Source organism: Poromitra crassiceps, assembly GCF_964638095.1.
Source record: "Poromitra crassiceps genome assembly, chromosome: 13".
In the NCBI taxonomy this organism is placed as follows: Eukaryota; Metazoa; Chordata; class Actinopteri; order Beryciformes; family Melamphaidae; genus Poromitra; species Poromitra crassiceps.
Window position 1 is genome coordinate 12,472,783 of NC_139644.1, and position 19,647 is coordinate 12,492,429.

The following is a 19,647-nucleotide window of genomic DNA, read 5'->3' on the forward strand; positions in this document are numbered from 1 at the left end:
CATGGTTTTCAAAGTAAAATATTTCAATGTGATGAATCCAGCTGTGATTATGTTTCAATATTAATTTGGTGGCTGCTACAATTCAAATATTCATGGTCCGTGTATGGACCTCTGGCACGAACTCTCAGCAGGGTGAGGAGGACACCTGCTCATAGTCGGGGCATTTGAGCAGAGCTGGGTAGCTCGCGCTCATCTGGAGCGAGGCTTCGCTGGAGATGTCGGAGGGGCTCCTCCCGCGGGACCAGGCCTCGGGGTGCAGGAACTGGCCCGAGTGGTCGGAGCAGTTGCTGAGGCGCGGCCGGTAGAAACTGGGGTGCCGAGGCTGGTAGATCTCCTCCGCTGTGTAGCGCTTCATGAACAGGTACACAGACATGACGCCGGCACTCTGCAATGCAGAAGGACTCGTTGGGACTCGTTAGGACAATGCAGAAGGACTCGTTAGGCTGAGATAAAGACAACACAGAGCTAGAAGTGCACTCGGAGAGCGCAGACCTCCGCCTAGGCCAATACTCCATATTATGCAAATGTTGTGTTGGATCAGAACCCTGACCCTGACACACCCACATCCCCCCAGTCACTCCCCCTACGCACCCCTCGAACCCCGACTCTCTACGACCTTCCTATCCATAGCTATGGCCCCTTTTCCCTAGCCCCGCCCCATTTCCTGACAATAGCCCCTCCCACCACCCACATATATCTAGCACATCCACCGACCCCCCGTCGATCCCCGACTCTCTACGACCTTCCTATCCCTAGCCCCACCCCTTCCCTGACTACCCCCCCTCCCACCACCCAGATACGCCTACCCACTCCCCCTACCCACCCGTCAAACTCCGACTCTCTACGACCTTCCTATCCCTAGCTACGGCCTCTTTCCCCTAAAACCGCACCCCCCCTCCCTTGACCCGAATCGTATCCGATCGGCAACAAAATGTAATGGGTTCTTCCTTGGCCCATGCTAGACCCTTCCACCAATTTTCATGAAAATCTGCCCAGTAGTTGTTGACAGCATAATGAGCACATAAATGCTCTCATATCAAATCTATCTATTCAAATCCATGGCTTTGGTTGTAAATGCGGTTTTCTCAACTGTTATGAAACTGAAATTAGGATTGGGAAGAAACGTGCATAATGCGTAATAACGATGAACCAGCAATTGCAATGTTTTTGTAGCTTTGATTAAGACAATCAAATAGGGCTACATGAAACATGTGTTGTTACATGACTCACACTCATTGAAATCTACATGTCGATGAGATCTAACACAACTGACAACACTGCAGTACTACAATCTCATTTGACACACTTGTGTCTATGGTCAGGTGCTCTATGGTCAGGTGCTCTATGGTCAGGTGCTCTATGGTCAGGTGCTCTAAGGTCAGGTGCTCTAAGGTCAGGTGCTCTATGGTCAGGTGCTCTAAGGTCAGGTGCTCTATGGTCAGGTGCTCTATGGTCAGGTGCTCTATGGTCAGGTGCTCTATGGTCAGGCCTATGGTCAGGTGCTCTAAGGTCAGGTGCTCTAAGGTCAGGTGCTCTAAGGTCAGGTGCTCTAAGGTCAGGTGTTCTAAGGTCAGGTGCTCTAAGGTCAGGTGCTCTAAGGTCAGGTGTTCTAAGGTCAGGTGCTCTAAGGTCAGGTGCTCTAAGGTCAGGTGTTCTAAGGTCAGGTGTTCTAAGGTCAGGTGCTCTAAGGTCAGGTGCTCTAAGGTCAGGTGTTCTAAGGTCAGGTGCTCTAAGGTCAGGTGCTCTAAGGTCATGTGCTCTATGGTCAGGTGCTCTATGGTCAGGTGCTCTATGGTCAGGTGCTCTATGGTCAGGTGCTCTATGGTCAGGTGCTCTAAGGTCAGGTGCTCTATGGTCAGGTGCTCTATGGTCAGGTGCTCTATGGTCAGGTGCTCTATGGTCAGGTGCTCTATGGTCAGGTGCTCTAAGGTCAGGTGCTCTATGGTCAGGTGCTCTATGGTCAGGTGCTCTAAGGTCAGGTGCTCTAAGGTCAGGTGCTCACCTCGGTCAGCAGGAAAGAGAAGGCGGAGAAGGCGAAGGACCAGCCGTACTTGTAGCTAAAGTAGACCTCGCTGCTCTTAGGCCTGTTCAGCATCTCATCATTTATACTGGAGATGTACAGTACCAGACCCACCACCAGGGCCAGTCCTGCAGGGAGGGTCAGACACATGAGCATGTACAGTACCAGACCCACCACCAGGGCCAGTCCTGCAGGGAGGGTCAGACACATGAGCATGTACAGTACCAGACCCACCACCAGGGTCAGTCCTGCAGGGAGGGTCAGACACATGAGCATGTACAGTACCAGACCCACCACCAGGGCCAGTCCTGCAGGGAGGGTCAGACACATGAGCATGTACAGTACCAGACCCACCACCAGGGTCAGTCCTGCAGGGAGGGACAGACACATGATCACAACTCCACATTTATCAAAAGGGGCCATCCGGGTAGTGCAGCAATAGATTCCCTGCCTACCAACATGGGCGTCACCAAATTAATGGTATGTGTCCTGGTCGCTGCACTAGTGCCTCCTCTGGTCGGTCAGCTCTTCGGGGGGAGGTGAACTGGGGGGAATAGCATGATCCTCCCATGCACGACCTACCGGTGAAACTCCTCGCTGTCAGGGGGAAAAGAAGCGGCTGGCGACTGCAATGTATCGGAGGGAGCATGTCTACATTTTCTTCCCAGATCGGCAGAGGGGGTGGAGCAACGACCGGGAGACCCTAGCAGGGAACTGGCCAAGCACATTTGTGGAGAAAACGGGGGGGGAAATCCAAAAGAAAATAAACTTGATCAACCAAACAAAAACAGAACATTTATCAAAGGCAATTTGGACGGGTGAGAAGAGACCAAAACAAACGGTAGCAGAGGAGAGAAGAAGTGCACCTGAGAGGATGAAGAAGATTCCAGAGACGAAGGCCAGGATGGTGCGGTGCGGCCGGACGTGGCCGATGTTGTTGAGCACAAAGCCGATGAACATGAAGAACAGGCTGACCAGAGGGAAGGGAGTGGCTGAGCGGATCATCTCTGAGAGAGAGAGAGAGAGAGGAGTGACAAAAGAAAGAGAGTGGTGGATGAGAGAGGGAGAGAAAGGACGGTCCAATTTGATCCCAAGTCAGCTGCGCGAAGGACCAAGCCTCCGTCATATACGCGCGCTACCAGGTCAGCCACCAGGAGGCACAGCTGATCGATCCTTTGATAAAGCTCTGACTCTGAGCTAACTGAAGGCCTTGTGGTCAGGTGTGCTGAATTGTCTTTGAAGAGGCAGTAAGTATTCTGCAGAGCAGCAGAAGCTGCAGGGCAGAAACACCACAGAGCAATAGTTGAGATGACTCACTGTAATCTGTCTGGCTCAGTGGAGGCTCGTCCACAGAGGCAGAGGAGCTCGCTCCTTTGAGAGGCAGGAGACATTTGCTGACATGTAACTGCTGCATAATGTTTTATGATGCTTTTATTTTGTTACTTATGTGTCCTCTTTTCTTTTTTTTACCTTGTCTCTCATATGTTTTCTCCCTGTTTTCATCCAATGCATTTTGATGTAGATGGAAAATCAAGTTGAAACTTGTTATTATTTCCATATAGCCTGAAGTTATTTGGTGGCTCTTTGCATTGTAGGATACTCACTGAGCACGTTTACTGTGGACTCGGAGGTTAGCTGGACATTCATGGGCATGATGTACTCGATGGTGAAGCAGCGACCAGACTCTTCACCTAGAGAGACAACAGACAGAGAGATCAGTTCAGACTCTTCACCTATAGAGACAACAGACAGAGAGATCAGACTTTTCACCTAGAGAGACAACAGACAGAGAGATCAGACTCTTCACCTAGAGAGACAACAGACAGAGAGATCAGACTCTTCACCTAGAGAGACAACAGACAGAGAGATCAGTTCAGAGACCAGACTCTTCACCTAGAGAGACAACAGACAGAGAGATCAGTTCAGAGACCAGACTCTTCACCTAGAGAGACAACAGACAGAGAGATCAGACTCTTCACCTAGAGAGACAACAGACAGAGAGATCAGACTCTTCACCTAGAGAGACAACAGACAGAGAGATCAGACTTTTCACCTAGAGAGACAACAGACAGAGAGATCAGACTTTTCACCTAGAGAGACAACAGACAGAGAGATCAGACTTTTCACCTAGAGAGACAACAGACAGAGAGATCAGACTTTTCACCTAGAGAGACAACAGACAGAGAGATCAGACTTTTCACCTAGAGAGACAACAGACAGAGAGATCAGACTTTTCACCTAGAGAGACAACAGACAGAGAGATCAGACTTTTCACCTAGAGAGACAACAGACAGAGAGATCAGACTTTTCACCTAGAGAGACAACAGACAGAGAGATCAGTTCAGAGTTCAGTGATTCCAGAAACAATGTGGGGAGATGAATAAGAATGATAGACCAAGTACAAAGTAAGAGTATCCCCAAGATGTTTCCATATCAGGTTTTGCTGTCTCCAGCAGTCAGCCTCCCTCTCCTCCACCATCCTCTCCTTAAATAGCCTCCCTCCATCCCTAGTATAATACTGCAGATAACTCTCTGAGATACTGTGTGGTTCCACTGAGATACTGTGTGGTTCCACTGAGATACTGTGTGGTTCCACTGAGATACTGCGTGGTTCCACTGAGATACTGCGTGGTTCCACTGAGATACTGCGTGGTTCCACTGAGATAATGTGTGGTTCCACTGAGATACTGTGTGGTTCCACTGAGATACTGTGTGGTTCCACTGAGATACTGTGTGGTTCCACTGAGATACTGTGTGGAAAGAAAAACAATGGTGGATAATTTGGTTATCGGAGTGAAAAGTACAATTCCAATTCTTTCCATCCAAGCTCGTCTCTTCAACTTAAACACTTCAGTCCCGTATTATTTCATCATCTCCAGGATCTCGTCCAATTTTCTGTTCACGTCTGCAAACATACCATCCACCTTTAGAATGCGTTCTGTGTTCAAAATAGTCTGAGAGTTCACAACACGGGCCACCTCGTTTACCATGCCCATGAGGATGGGTAGCTTGGGGGGGCTCTCACTTTTCCCCATCATCGTGGAAATTTTTCGATAGACAACGGCGATGCTCAATCCCAGTAGCAAATGTCCTGCTATCATAAATCCAAATAGAAAAACATCTTCGACGTCCTCGACAGTCAAAATAGCAAGGCAGAGTACCCTCCATTTTTGCCATCCGTCCATAACGTACCCCGCGGGAAACGTCCCGTCGGGGCACACAGGCTCCCCAGAACCTGTATTTCTCGTGGAGATAATCTTATCAATTGTGTTGAGAGACCAGCTTATTAGTTCCATAATTCCCCAGGTTTTTGAAGAGACAGTGGAAAGGAGAAGCTTTTTGAGCAGGGAGCAGGCTCTAGGAAAGTGAGAGAGCAGGAGAGAGGAGGATTTGCGACCGCCCAGGTCAGAGGCAAGACAAGAAGGTTCCACTGAGATACTGCGTGGTTCCACTGAGATACTGTGTGGTTCCACTGAGATACTGCGTGGTTCCACTGAGATACTGTGTGGACCGAGCTACTCAGTTTTCAGGGTGGATTTCCTGCCTTTAAGATGGTGATGCCTCTGCCTCTCTCACATCTCCTCTCTAAGGATCCAGAGCCCAAACGCAAGACACACGCCTTCCTGCCAAAGTGTGAGCGTTACATCACGACCTGCAAACGAGGCTACACAGACATCATTATCACTTCAGCTACACACACGCACGCGCACACACACACACACACACACACACTCACGCACGCATGCACGCCTGCCCATACACACACACACAGACACACACACGCACGCGCGCGCGCCCACACACACACACACACACACACACACACACACACACACACACGAAGACGCATCGGCTGACATTATTAACCAGTTAATTATGTGGTACCGGATAAGATGACATCTGTGTGTGTGTGTGTGTGTGTGTGTGTGTGTGTGTGTGTGTGTGTGTGTGTGTGTGTCAGTGTGCAGCATTAAGCATACTATGCAGCTAGTTTTTGGCGTATGCTAGAAATAGGAAACGAATACACTCTCTTTCTCTCTCTCTTTCACTCTGCCTCTTCATGCATTCCCCACCTACTCACAGCCACTGCGTGCGTGCGTGCACACACACACACACACACACACACACACGCACACACTGAGGAAGTAATTGAGAGTGTCATTCTGTGTGACAGTTAATGCTGGTTGATGGAGTGACGGTATGACACTGTGACAATTAATAATTTCCCTCCAGTGGCCACATTCAGATATGCACATGAACATGTTCTGATAAGATGAAGATACATTCAGATATGCACATGAACATGTTCTGATAAGACTAGAACACACTGTTCTTAATAACACTAACACCGCCCACATCGCCACAGCTCAGCTTTAGACATGATTAGATATTACAGTTCATTGCAATAGAGAAATCTACCCCAGATCTGTATTACCAATACTTTGTCTGCAACTTAACAGACAAAAGTGTGGATACACCTGATTGAAAGTACGATGTTTTTCATTATCCTATGGCCATTTTGACCTAAAGGCTTATGCTTAAACGCTTGAAATGTGTGCTTTAGACAAATATAAATAGTGAGGTTGATGCCTATGTGTGAGTTTCTTTCCAAATACCTTTGCGTTTCCATCAAGGCAAAGAGTGGCTACTTTAAATAAGCTAAAAGATAAGATAGTGTTGATTTGTTTGACACTTTTTTGGTCACCGCATAATTCCATTTGTGTTACTGTATTTCATATCGTTTTGTCATCTTTAAGAAAAATGTGTGTCCAAACCTTTGACTGGTAGTGTATGCTTGCTGTATTTTAGACCTGGCTTGGCCTACTCAGCTGCCATCCATCCACAATAATACTAAGTAATTCAACCCAACATCCATGCATCTAAAGACCTAAGCTCCATCTATCACGACCCCCTACTGACCAGCCAGGAAGCAGACCCTCCACAGGCCGGAGTGCAGGGAGCTCCTGACGACGGCGCTCTGGTTGAGAGGCAGGATGACGCCCTCCTCCAGGTACAGCCAGTAGTCTGTGCTGACGGCCACGCCCAGCAGCCCCAGGCCGCTGACCGCAAACACGCTGCTCAGCAACGTCAGAGCCTTCCTGCTGCACGCGCTCATCACCGCCACACGGGGGAGGGGCTACCAGGGGCCGAGGAGAGTCACACGGGACGTCTGACGGAGAGAGGGGAACCAGGGAGAAAGGGTTAGCATTCAAATCTTGAAGGACATTGTTATTGTAGGACGTTTTTCTTATTTTCCACATTTTAGAATAATAGTAAAGACACTTTACAACACTTTAACACTTTATATTAAGGTGCACATATTCACCTGTTGTAGCTGTTTATTAGTCATTATAAAGCACTTATTAACGTCTTATTCTACATGACCATAACTACTAGGTCATTAACTAAGAGTTTTGCCTCAATAACCTTCCAATTACTGCTTATTGTAAGCAAGGAAGTTTGTTTTGCATAAATGACGATGTTAATATGCTTTGCTCAGTATGGGCCTTATAAGGTGATACTTTAGCACTGTACCACCAGATTTGCTGGAGAAGGCTTCTGAATCTGAAGACCTCGAGAGGACTAGAGGAGAATGGGGTGGAGGAGGGACGCAGGAACGCACTGAAACCCAATGAGACCACACAGAGAGAAACAGGAGGTTTTTAGCTGTGACAGTAGACCATGATAGGCTGAATGGGAAGATGTGTCATACTCTGATTGGCTTAATCTAAATGTTACCGCCCACAAACAGTGACGCTAGGTAGAAGCGGGAAAGGGGTGATTGATGACTGAGTTTTATGAATGAGTGGGCGTGACATTAAAAGTTTTCTCCTGACCGGGAAAGATGTGAATGAGGACAGAAGGGATGAATGAGAGCCCGTGACAGCTAAAGGGTTTCTCCTAGAAACAGGAAAATGCAGGTTGATTAAGGAGTGGGTATGACAGCTAGAGTTTTATCCTAGGAGAGTGAATGAATGAAAAGTGAGTGAATGAATGACATTACAGTCTCTCATAAAGAATTTTCGCTTAAGCTTAATTTAGACACCTCCATACAGCCACAGTGAGTCAGCAGTATTCAGCTCGTCACGACAGAGGAAATCACCCGGAGAGATTCCATGGCCTGTGTGTGAATTCATTTTGAAAGACAAAACCTGGCTCTCCGCGCGTCACAGCGTTTTATGCCATCACCTCACTGTCTCTGCTGTCTGTCTTGGAGGTGTGTGGGTGGCTGTATGTATGCAGGTGCTTTTTGAGGTGATGGTGGGGAAGGAGGGTGTGCGCCGTGCACTCACTGCAGAGCTACTAGTCTAGTGTGTCTGCTCATGGGAGATGGATTTATATTATACAATAGGGCCAATCAATGATTTCGTTTGAATTATTGATAAGTGTAGAATCAAAATAGTGAGTTTCGATCAAATGTCAGATGTAAAATGGCTGTCCTTTCAAGTTAAGTCAGCCTGTGTTCATGATATTTGATCTCGAGAGTTAACAGCGTGGATTTCCTGCCTTTAAGATCATGATGCCTCTGCCTTTCTCACATTAGTCACCCCTCACATCTCCTCTCTAAGGATCCAGAGACAAACACAAGACACATAAGACACACAAGACACACAAGATATACAAGACACACCGCTGTCAGAGTGTCAGAGTGTCAGAGTTACATCACAACCTGCAAACAAGGATACACAGACATCATTATCGCTTGGAATGTCAGCTGGAAGTTGGAACTGTCATCTATGTATCTAAATCTGCTGAAAGTATCTGCATTGTTGTTTTCAGAAAGGGATGATTTATTAGATTTATATGACTTAGATTATGAAGTGAAATTTTGAAGCTATAGGAAGATTATACAATTAGGAAGCCACATCTGCTCATCATGTTCAGTGTATGAAATGTCAGGTTGCGCTAGAATCAATAACATCTTTGTTTGATTGTCTCACTCACAGGTCAATCCCATCCAGATCAATCTTTGTTTGGTTACATCACCAAATTCTTTTCAGATCTTAGTTCAGATCAGTGCTTCTCAATGAGGGCTCCAGGGACAACCAGAGGACCTTGAGGGGGTTCCAGGGGGTCCCTAGCAAATGGATGAGCTTTATTTCAATCAGGAAGTTAAAGCAACTAGAGAATGTAGAAGAAGGATTATTTTGATCATAGTTTCACTGTTATCTCTCTATGTACAATACAGATAGTCATGGTATTCTGGACAAAATCATATCTAACAATATCTCAGATTTGGGTCCGAGAGACAGGATCTCATCAATTGGGGGTCCCTAGTCCTAATTTAATTAGGGGTCCTTCATATGAAAAAGGTTGAGAAAAAAGGTTCAGGTCAGTTTGAATAGGAAATAGTATTATCCACATAACTAATCAAATTAGTTCATATTATACATGCATTATGGTCACAGATGTTTTACTCATGAATCTCTGACTCTCCAATTCTTTCGCTCACATGAAAAGTTTATAGTCGCAATAAAGACCAGCTGCATTCTGGTTGGGTCCATTTCATTCCTAAATCTGTCATATCTGCCAAGAATGAAAGAATGAACTGTGAGTGGATGATAAACCCATCTGAGCCTCCAGACTCAGACACTGGCCTGACTTGCAGCGGTAATGACGGACGTTAGATCTGCCATGGCCTGCTGTGAATACAAACGCTCACATTATTTGAAATCCTGCGCTGAGTTTTTGACATTTTACGGCCGTGAATCAGAGCAGAAAGGTCCTTTGTGAACGTTCAACCTTTTCTATGATAAGGGCTGAACATTCATAAAAAGCATTGATAAGTCAGGGTCTGGGGCGACAGGGTGATGATTGAGATCCTATCCAGGGCAGTGTATATCATGCTCTATGGACACAGTAAGGGATTGAGATCCTATCCAGGGCAGTGTATATCATGCTCTATGGACACAGTAAGGGATTGAGATCCTATCCAGGGCAGTGTATATCATGCTCTATGGACAGTAAGGGAGGGGGACTCAAGGACAGACTGTCGGGGGAAGGCTATAACGTCAGTGGCAGCCCAAGAATTATGCAAATTCTGTGCCAGGATGACCCGGCCTGCAAGGTGGCTCCTGCCTTACATCGCTGGCTTGCTGGGGGAAGCTAAGCAGGTCTGACTGTGGTTAGTCTTTGGATGGGAGATCATGGTGCTGAAAGTGTTGTTGGAGGACCAGTAGGAGGTGCTCTTCCCTTTGGTCTGATGAGTAATATCACCATCCCCACTGCCCCAGGGCAGAGGCAGGGACTCTGTGCTGTGAGTCAGCGAGCACCGTCCTTCGGCACTAGGTCCTGCAAACTGGCTGCTCTGCATCACCAGGTGGGTGCTACACATCGGTGGTGGATGAGTTGACTCCCACCCCCGCCCCCCCCCCAATGTGAAGCGCTTTGAGTACTTAGAAAAGCGCTATATAAATACAATCTATTATAACACATTTTAATCATGTCGCTGTCACCTTTTAGCTCTTTGAACTGACTGAACCCCGCTGAACCCCAAGGAATCATAAGGATGACAAGTGATTTGTTTGGTTGCAGTCATAATGATGCAGCAGCCCATTCTCAGCCATGCAGACTGACTGCACTATTAGCTCTGTTATTGTTCTTGACTTTATAACCCTTGTGCACGATATCAAAATGACACCGCAATGTTGTTCAGGCTATGAATTTATGATATCTGCCAAGATGATTTCCTCCCACATCTCTCACAGTTGTGTTAGTTCAGTGACAGGATAGGAGTGACACGCTGTGGCTGTTAAGTGCTGGTATAGGCTACTAACTCCTATTTCTTCAGCCAGGAGACTCATCAGTCACACTGATCAGATTCACTGCTAAAGTAAATTATCATCTATAGACGGTTTTCACCAGAGCGCAACCCCACAGCACTTCCTTTTTCTCAGCATTCGGCAAACTGCAGAAATATTCACTTGACATCGTTACTTTTGTATTCGCCGCTCAGCTGTATAGATGTTTTTCACAGAATGGTCAGTCCTGCAGTTGAATGTTTTTTTTTCTTTTATGTCCATAGCAAACACTGCAACAGGAAGTGAGTGTTCAATTTAGAATGTTTTTGTTGTCAAGTTAAAACCGTCTATAGGCATCATTTTCTCTGAATGTAGGTAGCCTTATAAACTACACTTGCTTACATGATTTACACATGTTCACTAAGTGTAAGTACAAACATACTAACTCAGGACTCACTCCCATGTGGGAGTGAGTCACATTTCACATTTTAGTCACATTTTAGTCACATTTTAGGGCTGGTCGCCCTAACATGTCTCCAGCCAGCCTGAGTTCACAGACATGTTGACTGAAAATAGGTTCTTCTTTCTCCTCTGGGTGAGAGGTTGGAAGGGAAGGATACCGTACTGAAAAATAACTGGGAGCTTGATCACATCAACAGTGTTTAGGGGAGTTGTTCAGGCTATGAATTTATGATATCTGCCAAGATGATTTCCTCCCACATCTCTCACAGTTGTGTTAGTTCAGTGACAGGATAGGAGTGACACGCTGTGGCTGTTAAGTGCTGGTATAGGCTACTAACTCCTATTTCTTCAGCCAGGAGACTCATCAGTCACACTGATCAGATTCACTGCTAAAGTAAATTATCATCTATAGACGGTTTTCACCAGAGCGCAACCCCACAGCACTTCCTTTTTCTCAGCATTCGGCAAACTGCAGAAATATTCACTTGACATCGTTACTTTTGTATTCGCCGCTCAGCTGTATAGATGTTTTTCACAGAATGGTCAGTCCTGCAGTTGAATGTTTTTTTTTCTTTTATGTCCATAGCAAACACTGCAACAGGAAGTGAGTGTTCAATTTAGAATGTTTTTGTTGTCAAGTTAAAACCGTCTATAGGCATCATTTTCTCTGAATGTAGGTAGCCTTATAAACTACACTTGCTTACATGATTTACACATGTTCACTAAGTGTAAGTACAAACATACTAACTCAGGACTCACTCCCATGTGGGAGTGAGTCACATTTCACATTTTAGTCACATTTTAGTCACATTTTAGGGCTGGTCGCCCTAAAATGTCTCCAGCCAGCCTGAGTTCACAGACATGCTGACTGAAAATAGGTTCTTCTTTCTCCTCTGGGTGAGAGGTTGGAAGGGAAGGATACCGTACTGAAAAATAACTGGGAGCCTGATCACATCAACAGTGTTTAGGGGAGCTCAGATATGATTCACATCAGCTTTGTCTCTTACAACCAGCAACCTTCAAGTATAAATCACCTTTCTGGCCGGTTGGCCCTTTCCCCAGTCATGCCAGCTCTCAGACTAAGTTGCTGTACTTGGTTTGGCATGCAGAAGTTCCCTGACATTTAGTGTGAGGCAAATAGTGCAGCTGCAAGTCACAGAGCCGTCTAGTTATAGCAGCTTTATTTGGAGTGCAAAATATCCCAAAATATCCCTTCATGCCATTTCTGCTGTAGTGGAGAAACGAAAACTCCTGCAATATTATACATGATATGTGCCCAGGCCTGCCAGGCCAGCAGCGCATTCAAAATGATTTGTATTATTAGTAGGCCTAATGTAATACTACTGTAATGGGTGTCTCTGGATTTTTTTTTCCAGATTCATATACGAAAATCACTCCTCTTTTTGAACTATAGCCTCATCTTCATCAAATTTTAAATAGCTTTTCACGTCTCACGAAATCCAAACCTCGTCATCATCATTATAACACTGCACTGAGTAAAGAAATATGAGCCTATATCTTTCAGATATGCACACATTCTCAAGATGAATGAATAAATAATAAATGAATATGTATGGTTGGAAAAACACACCTTCTGCATGATGCCTGTCAGTATAGTTAGTATATACTGTATACCGGCAATACCGGCAGGGTATGAAAATTAGCCTAGCTGTCTGATGTCGTTTTCCCCCTTCACAACTCCAGATATCAAATCTCTGATAACTAACATCGGTGCTGAATTTCAATGTGAAGGCTCAAGAAAAATCACCACATTCATATTAGGGAATGTCATACTTTTCCCGCGATAATTCCTATTTTTATAGGATTATAATAATCATGTAGAATAGTAGGCTATATAGCCTTACAGGAACCAAAATGAAAAGGCAAAACAGACCTGAACTACACCTCGGAGCATAAACTATCACTCACTCTCATGCCATACAGCTATGAACTATTAAGAACCAAAAGATGCAAATATGACATGCAAACTCAGTCACAGCTAACTCATCCTTTAAATACTTTCTAACGAACGTATCAAAATAAAAGCAGCAGTGCTGTTGACGCCATGCCTTTTTTGTCTGTTCTTACCATTAAGATATTCTTACCTGTTAGTAGGCTAATCGTCCAGTCTCCGCGATGTGTTTCATGCACGCGATGTGTTTCATGCACTTTGAGCCCGGCTCCTGCTAAAAGTTGCGGTTTAATGCGTGCAGCGACGGGGAGAGAAAGTCGGGTTGGGAACAGTTTGCAAAAATTACCGCTTGAAATCCAGCAGCGCTCCGTCGATCCTCCCTTTGAGTTCGATCAACAACAACAACAACAACAACAAACGTGAAGCCGCTAAATTAAGAATAGATTTGACTGTCGGTCTCAGTCAGGGCACAAGACGATGCTTCACTCTGACACACCAATGGCACAATCAGACGCTCAGACTTGTCCAACTCCACTGGCCATGCTGAACGCAAATAGAACGGTGCGCTGAGAGAGAGAGAGAGAGAGAGAGAGAGAGAGAGAGAGAGAGAGAGAGAGAGAGAGAGAGAGAGAGAGAGAGAGAGAGAGAGAAAGGGGGGAGGGAGAGAGAGAGAGAGAGAGAGAAAGAGAGAGAGGGGGGGGGGGGGGAGGGAGGGAGAGAGAGAGAGAGAGAGAGAGAGAGAGAGAGAGAGTTGAGAGAGAGGGAGAGAGTTAAGTGTTTCAGCACCATGGACAGATCCTTTCTGCAGACTGGAGGGGCGCTTTCCAAAACAAGAGGTGCGCTGTGAATAGCGCGGGTCTTTCAGTCAAACACGCACGCTCCCATCCCTCCCACGCTCCCCATCCCGGTAATCATCTCTTCCAAAGACCGGGAAAAGGTTCCAGTCTGTCAAGAAAGAGCAAAACCTCACGCCATCTCAACAGTTTCTACCCCATGCCGGCCATGGCAGTGGTGGGGCTCACAAACAAGCTCCTTGCCCCTCACTGACTCTGGCACCTCCCACCCTTCTGCGCCCCACACACACACACACGCACGCACACACACACACACACACACACACACACAGACACGCACACACACACACACACACGCACGCACACACACACACACACACACACACACACACACACACACACACACACACTGCACTGATCTTCTACACAGGAATCTCCCCACAGTGTGTAACTATGCTATTCTGTCAATAGTGCAATTCATGTGCAATACAAACTTATTAGCCTACTGCTGCTACTTCTCATGCACGCTGTACATATTTTGTTAAATATAATTTTTTAGGCTACCACACTTATTTCATTTAGGCTACTTGTTTATCTTTACATCTGTTAATATATCTTTTATACCTAATATATTTGTTTATATGTTGTATAGTTCTCCTAATTTATTGTGTGTTCCTATGTACGTTACTTGTGCACCAACCACACCAAGTCAACTTCCTTGTACAGTATGTGCAAACCTTGGCGAAATAAATAATTAAATTCTATTCCATTCTATTCTAAACAAACACTGTTGTCAGTACACCCTAGAGAAGGAATCTCACCAAACTCCTGTCAAGATATTTTGTGCACCATATCCCCTGAATACAAAACCACACATCAGAGCAGACTGACAATTTTCATACTTTATTTATACACAGTATCCTTCATACCACAATTAACAGAGGAACAAGAAGAATCTGATTAACAAAAGCAGGGGCAGTGAAAGGGAAAAACATACAAATATCCCTGTGGCTCTATAACTGCAGCCTGTAGTGGTGCTGAACCCTGGCTAGCCTAACATTGGTCGGCTCACTCTGATGCAGATTCTCAATGTGAGACATGTAAACATTCATTTTTCTCTTAGCCTTTTAAAATCTCAACTTTGGTCCAAATGTGCAACATCAGTCAACAGGTGAAGTGAATAATTGAGGGGTGAAGGTACAGGGTGCCGATTGCAAAGCGGTGCACACTGAAATGAACAGCAACATTTCACCACATTTAGCTCCAAAGCACGTTTAAAAAAAAAGTGGTGTGAATTTTTTTTAAGTCAATTTTTTTATACCAGATTTACAGCAATATTTGTGAACTTCATCATATTTACATTTCTTGTAAAAAATATTAAATATAAATCTTAAATGTAAATATTAAATGGTAAATTTTAATCTTAAATCTAAATGTGAAATGTTAAATACTAAATGTGTGCTTGGTGAAACTACTGTCAATATTTAGCAAGTAGGCAGGTGTGTGCCTCTTAACTTTACATCAGTGCCTATGACATCATCAGTGATGTCATAAGATGATTTTGGTCTCATGACATCACTGATGACATCATCAGTCTTATGACATCACTGATGACATCATCAGCATGTGTGTGTGTGTGTTGCTCACTCACAATGCACAATTGTTCAAGTGACATGCGGATGACATCACTTTCAGTTGAGTGACATCACTTCCTGGACAAAAATCGCAAAGCCCACTCGTTCCCTTTTAGTTATGATGGTGATGATGATGTGGTGAAATGTTGCTGTTAATTTCAATGTGCACCACTATACAATCACCAGCCCGTATGAAGGGCCATGTTATATACATGTAGCCTCCCTAAATTTGGCAGTTTAAGAAGCCTCACTGAAGTAGTTTTGTGGGCCTCAGTAGCCCACTATAGTCTCCGCTCAGGACGATGCTGCTCGACACACCTGCTCCAATGCTAAAACACTCAGTTTGGCACCGGTAAACAAAAAGCCAATATTAGCCATTTACATGTACATAATAGTTTATTTGTCTGTGTATGATAGGTTTGTGTTCTTGCACTCCAAGCCAAACAGGACTTAATTAAACTGGGAGGGCTACACGACAGCCAGGAGGAGAAGACGCCGAGGAGAAAAGCGCGAAACGGCTAGCGGGGTTGTCTCATACTGTGCGACAAGGTGGGAAACTCCATGCTCCACACCCAGGGTTTCTCTGTAGCATGCAAGGGCCTTTCTCATGCTTAGATCAGGCCCCGCCTCCTCACACATGCACACGATAGAAGCAAGAAAACACGCTGGGTGAGCCGCTGAAATCCTCACGTCTCCAATTCAGCTGCAGCTAAAGAAGGATTCAGCCCTGAGACGACCAAGGCAAAAGGGCGTTCAACCACAAGGGGGCGTTCAACTATTCCACGCAGCGCTGTGTCAAACATAGTAGGTGCTGCATATTCTCTATGACGTCGGTTAGTAGAAAACAATGGATAAATAGTGGAAAGACATGAAGGTTTGCCGATACCAAAGCTACCAAAGATTCAGCGAAATGTTACCGTATATTCCCGGGGGGTCATCTAAACAAAGACATGTTCAAACCATCTAAGGTAGTAAAAGCACATTCAGTACGTGGTATAAAATCTGTGAGTAATTTCAATTTTTTTAAACATCTCTTTTGAAACATATTTACAAAACGGGTTGACATGTGGGGCAGACCTCTCTCCGGACATACGAGTTCAGTAAGCAAGAACGTAAAACAACACAAACTTTTTCCTCGACAATTAGAAAGTAATACACATTTCTTCGGAATATGACTTTCAAAAACATACAACAATTATATATTAACATACTGTATATTATCGTAATACTAAGATTTACAATGATACCAGACGTGTACTGCGTCTACTGCTCATATACAGTGTCAGAAAATAAGCATGCGACAGAGATCTGCTTTGTGCATTTGGAAATAGCATCTTTATCGTTTGATCAAAATGTGGTCTGAATGTGGTTTCTGACCCTATCCTGAATGCTGTCGTACACCCACCGTACGCAACATCTACTCTACTTTGTAACCGTGAGCGTACGACGATAATGTGAATTCCGTCTCTCCAGGTGAGTCAAGATAGAAGAATTCACTTCCTACAAAAAGGACTCGTGTTGAGAAAACTGATACGGTATAGCTATTCTGTGAGACCTGCAATAAAAATATCTTGTTCCGTTTTCTACTTTGGCACTCACGTTAACGGTCGACTATCATTTTCTTCTGGTATATAAATATAATATGCATGTGTAGCAGTTCAGAAAATGGCAGCAAAGTAAGGAGAGGAAGTCAAGCAGGGATCAGAACAATACATGTGCATTGCGGCTTGTTGCATGGTGAGAGAAGGACGATGAGTGGGGACGAGGAGGAGTGTATCTTTACATCAATACCTAGGGTAAAGGCATAATGGGTTAGTGCTCGGTACACAGATTCTTACACAAGAAAAGGTGGGGAGAAGGTGCCATGTTCAGTCTGTACGAACACGCCTATGTACTTTTGCGTCCCAACATTCACAGTTTTAACGCTTGCTTACCCTACTACTCCCCACTCGCTCTCCTCTGTATCTCAGTACACAGACATTGATAGCTAGTTGACGGAACAACGATAAGAGTCTTTTCGACACCAGGGCATTTGGGGGCCGGTGATGTTTTGGGAGTTCTGGAGGGATCTTGTTGCAGTCCAAGACGGTCCCTGTCTGTCTTTCTCTCACCACCCCCCCCCCACCCCTCTCTCTCTCTCTCTCTCTCTCTCTCTCTCTCTCTCTCTCCCCCTCTGCTTTCTCCTCATACCACGCTGTGCAGGGACGGATGGAGGAACTGGGGGTTGATGTAGGAGAAGCCGGCGAACTCGCTCTGGTCGATGTTGGCGATGACCAGCTGGTCGGGCGGGGTCAGCATGGGCTGGGTGCGCGTGAAGAACTTGTCAAAGTTCTCCGCCGCTTTGCCGCACTGTGATGGGGCGAGAGCAAAGAGAGGAAAAACTCATTTAACTCAAGACTGTTACATTTCATGTAGATTCAATGTAAACTCATATTTAACTCGGACTGTAAATTTCATGTAAATTCAATGTAAACTCGTATTTTACTCGGACTGTAAATTCACGTAAACTCACTGCCTATTTAACGTCTATTTAACTCAGACTGTGAATTCCATGTCAATTCAACGCAAATTAATATTTAATATCCACGGAACACTCCTCCACTCATGTACATATTGTATAATATTTGATTTGATTGCACTTGCAACGTTGCGATTGTCTTTAAGTTATCTTTCCTACTTCTTTATCTTTGTATATTGACCTGACCGCTACGCTGCATACAGACACTAAGACAAATCTCTCGTATGTAACTTGCATACTGTGGCAATAAAAGTGATTCTGATTGTGATTCTGAAGAACCGTGTCAGAGACGTGCAGAGAGCGAAAAGGAAAGGTGCTGCTGGGATTGAGCGAGATCAGTCAGCGGTTTGCTCTCTTGACAGGCACAACACGAGATAAGCAGTTTGGTTTAACGTAATGGAATTGCAGATCAGTGATTAAAAAAGCCTTTTCATCGTGAGGCTCCTAGTAGAAAGCAGCCCATCCACAGTCCTAGAGGCCAGGTGGTGCAGTGCAGGGCCTGTCACCATGTCACCATGTCACAGCCTGAGGTGTCTTCATTAGATTAGGATCTAACCCTTAGCAGCCACAGTAGAGGTCATGGTGAGCTGGAGGCTGTTGTGTGTCTGCTGCAGCTGAGCACAACTCATATGACTGTAGGTCATCATGTACAGTTTAGTGTTAGCTACAGCATGCCGTGTTCTAAGCAGACCGGATCTCATGCAGCAGACATGAAACAACGCTCATCCATAAGAGACTGGACTTGGAATTTGTGACCAAAGACTTGACTTGGATTCTACCTCAAAGACTTGATTCTTGACTTGGACTTGCAAAAAAATGACTTGTGAGCACCCGCAGCAATATTGTCAGTATTAAACCGGTCGGCGGTGCAACAAAAAGGTTGGGGACCCCCCTGCTCTAGTAGACCCCTAGACCGAGGCAACGGCCATAGTAAGCATGGTTTGCCCAGGGCTGCTGCAGCGCTGTGACAATATGAAAGCTGCAAAACATAATGGTGTTACATATTAAGCCTGCAATTTCCAGAGCGAGCTTATATCCACTTTTATTATTTGGCTACAAAACAAATCTATTTACTATGTCCTTCAATGCCTGTCTCAGTATCTTGGGATCCATATCAGCACATGAAATATCCCATAATAATGTGGAAAATATGAGCCATAATAAAGCCTGAATGAATCCTTTGTGCGCGAGTCCCTTCAGACCCATTAATGACGCAGCCTGTGCGCTCGGAAGTATGATATACCTCACACTGCCCCCGCCCCCAGACCCTCCCCCACCCCCTCCACCCATTCTGTGAAGAGAGAGACTGCTACATCCGCTGTGTAACCCCCCATTTACTGTGGCCCTTGTGTGTTAGTGAAAGTAAGGGGACTCTGCTCTTAGCGGGCTATTTTTACTCCTTGGCAGCAGTGGCTGCTTTGCTGTAGGCACAGTGGGCACTGAAGGCAGAGAGAGAGAGAGGGAGAGAGGGAGAGAGAGAGAGAGGGAGAGAGAAGGAGAGAGAGAGAGAGAGGGAGAGGGAGAGAGAAGAAGAAAGGAGCCCAGAGTGTTTGTAGTGACAGGAGG

The 19,647-nt window shown here is 45.3% G+C and overlaps 2 protein-coding genes across 3 annotated transcripts in view; both read right to left on the reverse strand.

Annotated features, from left to right (window-relative positions):
- Positions 1-124: 124 nt before the first annotated feature.
- On the reverse strand, positions 125-7,136 carry cacng5b (calcium channel, voltage-dependent, gamma subunit 5b; the record flags this gene model as incomplete). Of its 2 annotated transcripts, none has more annotated exons than XM_083648681.1 (5): positions 125-385; positions 2,003-2,148; positions 2,887-3,027; positions 3,625-3,711; positions 6,941-7,136. In XM_083648681.1, 5 exons carry the CDS (start codon positions 7,134-7,136, stop codon positions 125-127), a joined length of 831 nt encoding a protein of 276 aa, XP_083504807.1. The 2 variants fall into 2 exon arrangements, with proteins under 2 accessions (XP_083504807.1, XP_083504806.1); XM_083648680.1 differs by having other exon boundaries at positions 3,625-3,753.
- A 10,611-nt stretch (positions 7,137-17,747) lies between these two features.
- prkcab (protein kinase C, alpha, b) overlaps positions 17,748-19,647 on the reverse strand; it is a gene marked incomplete at both ends in the record, with an annotated part of 184,191 nt that continues 182,291 nt past the window's right edge. Inside the window, one exon of the mRNA XM_083648704.1 lies at positions 17,748-17,912. Coding sequence (XP_083504830.1) covers positions 17,748-17,912 — 165 coding nt within the window. The remainder of the gene's footprint in view (positions 17,913-19,647) is intronic.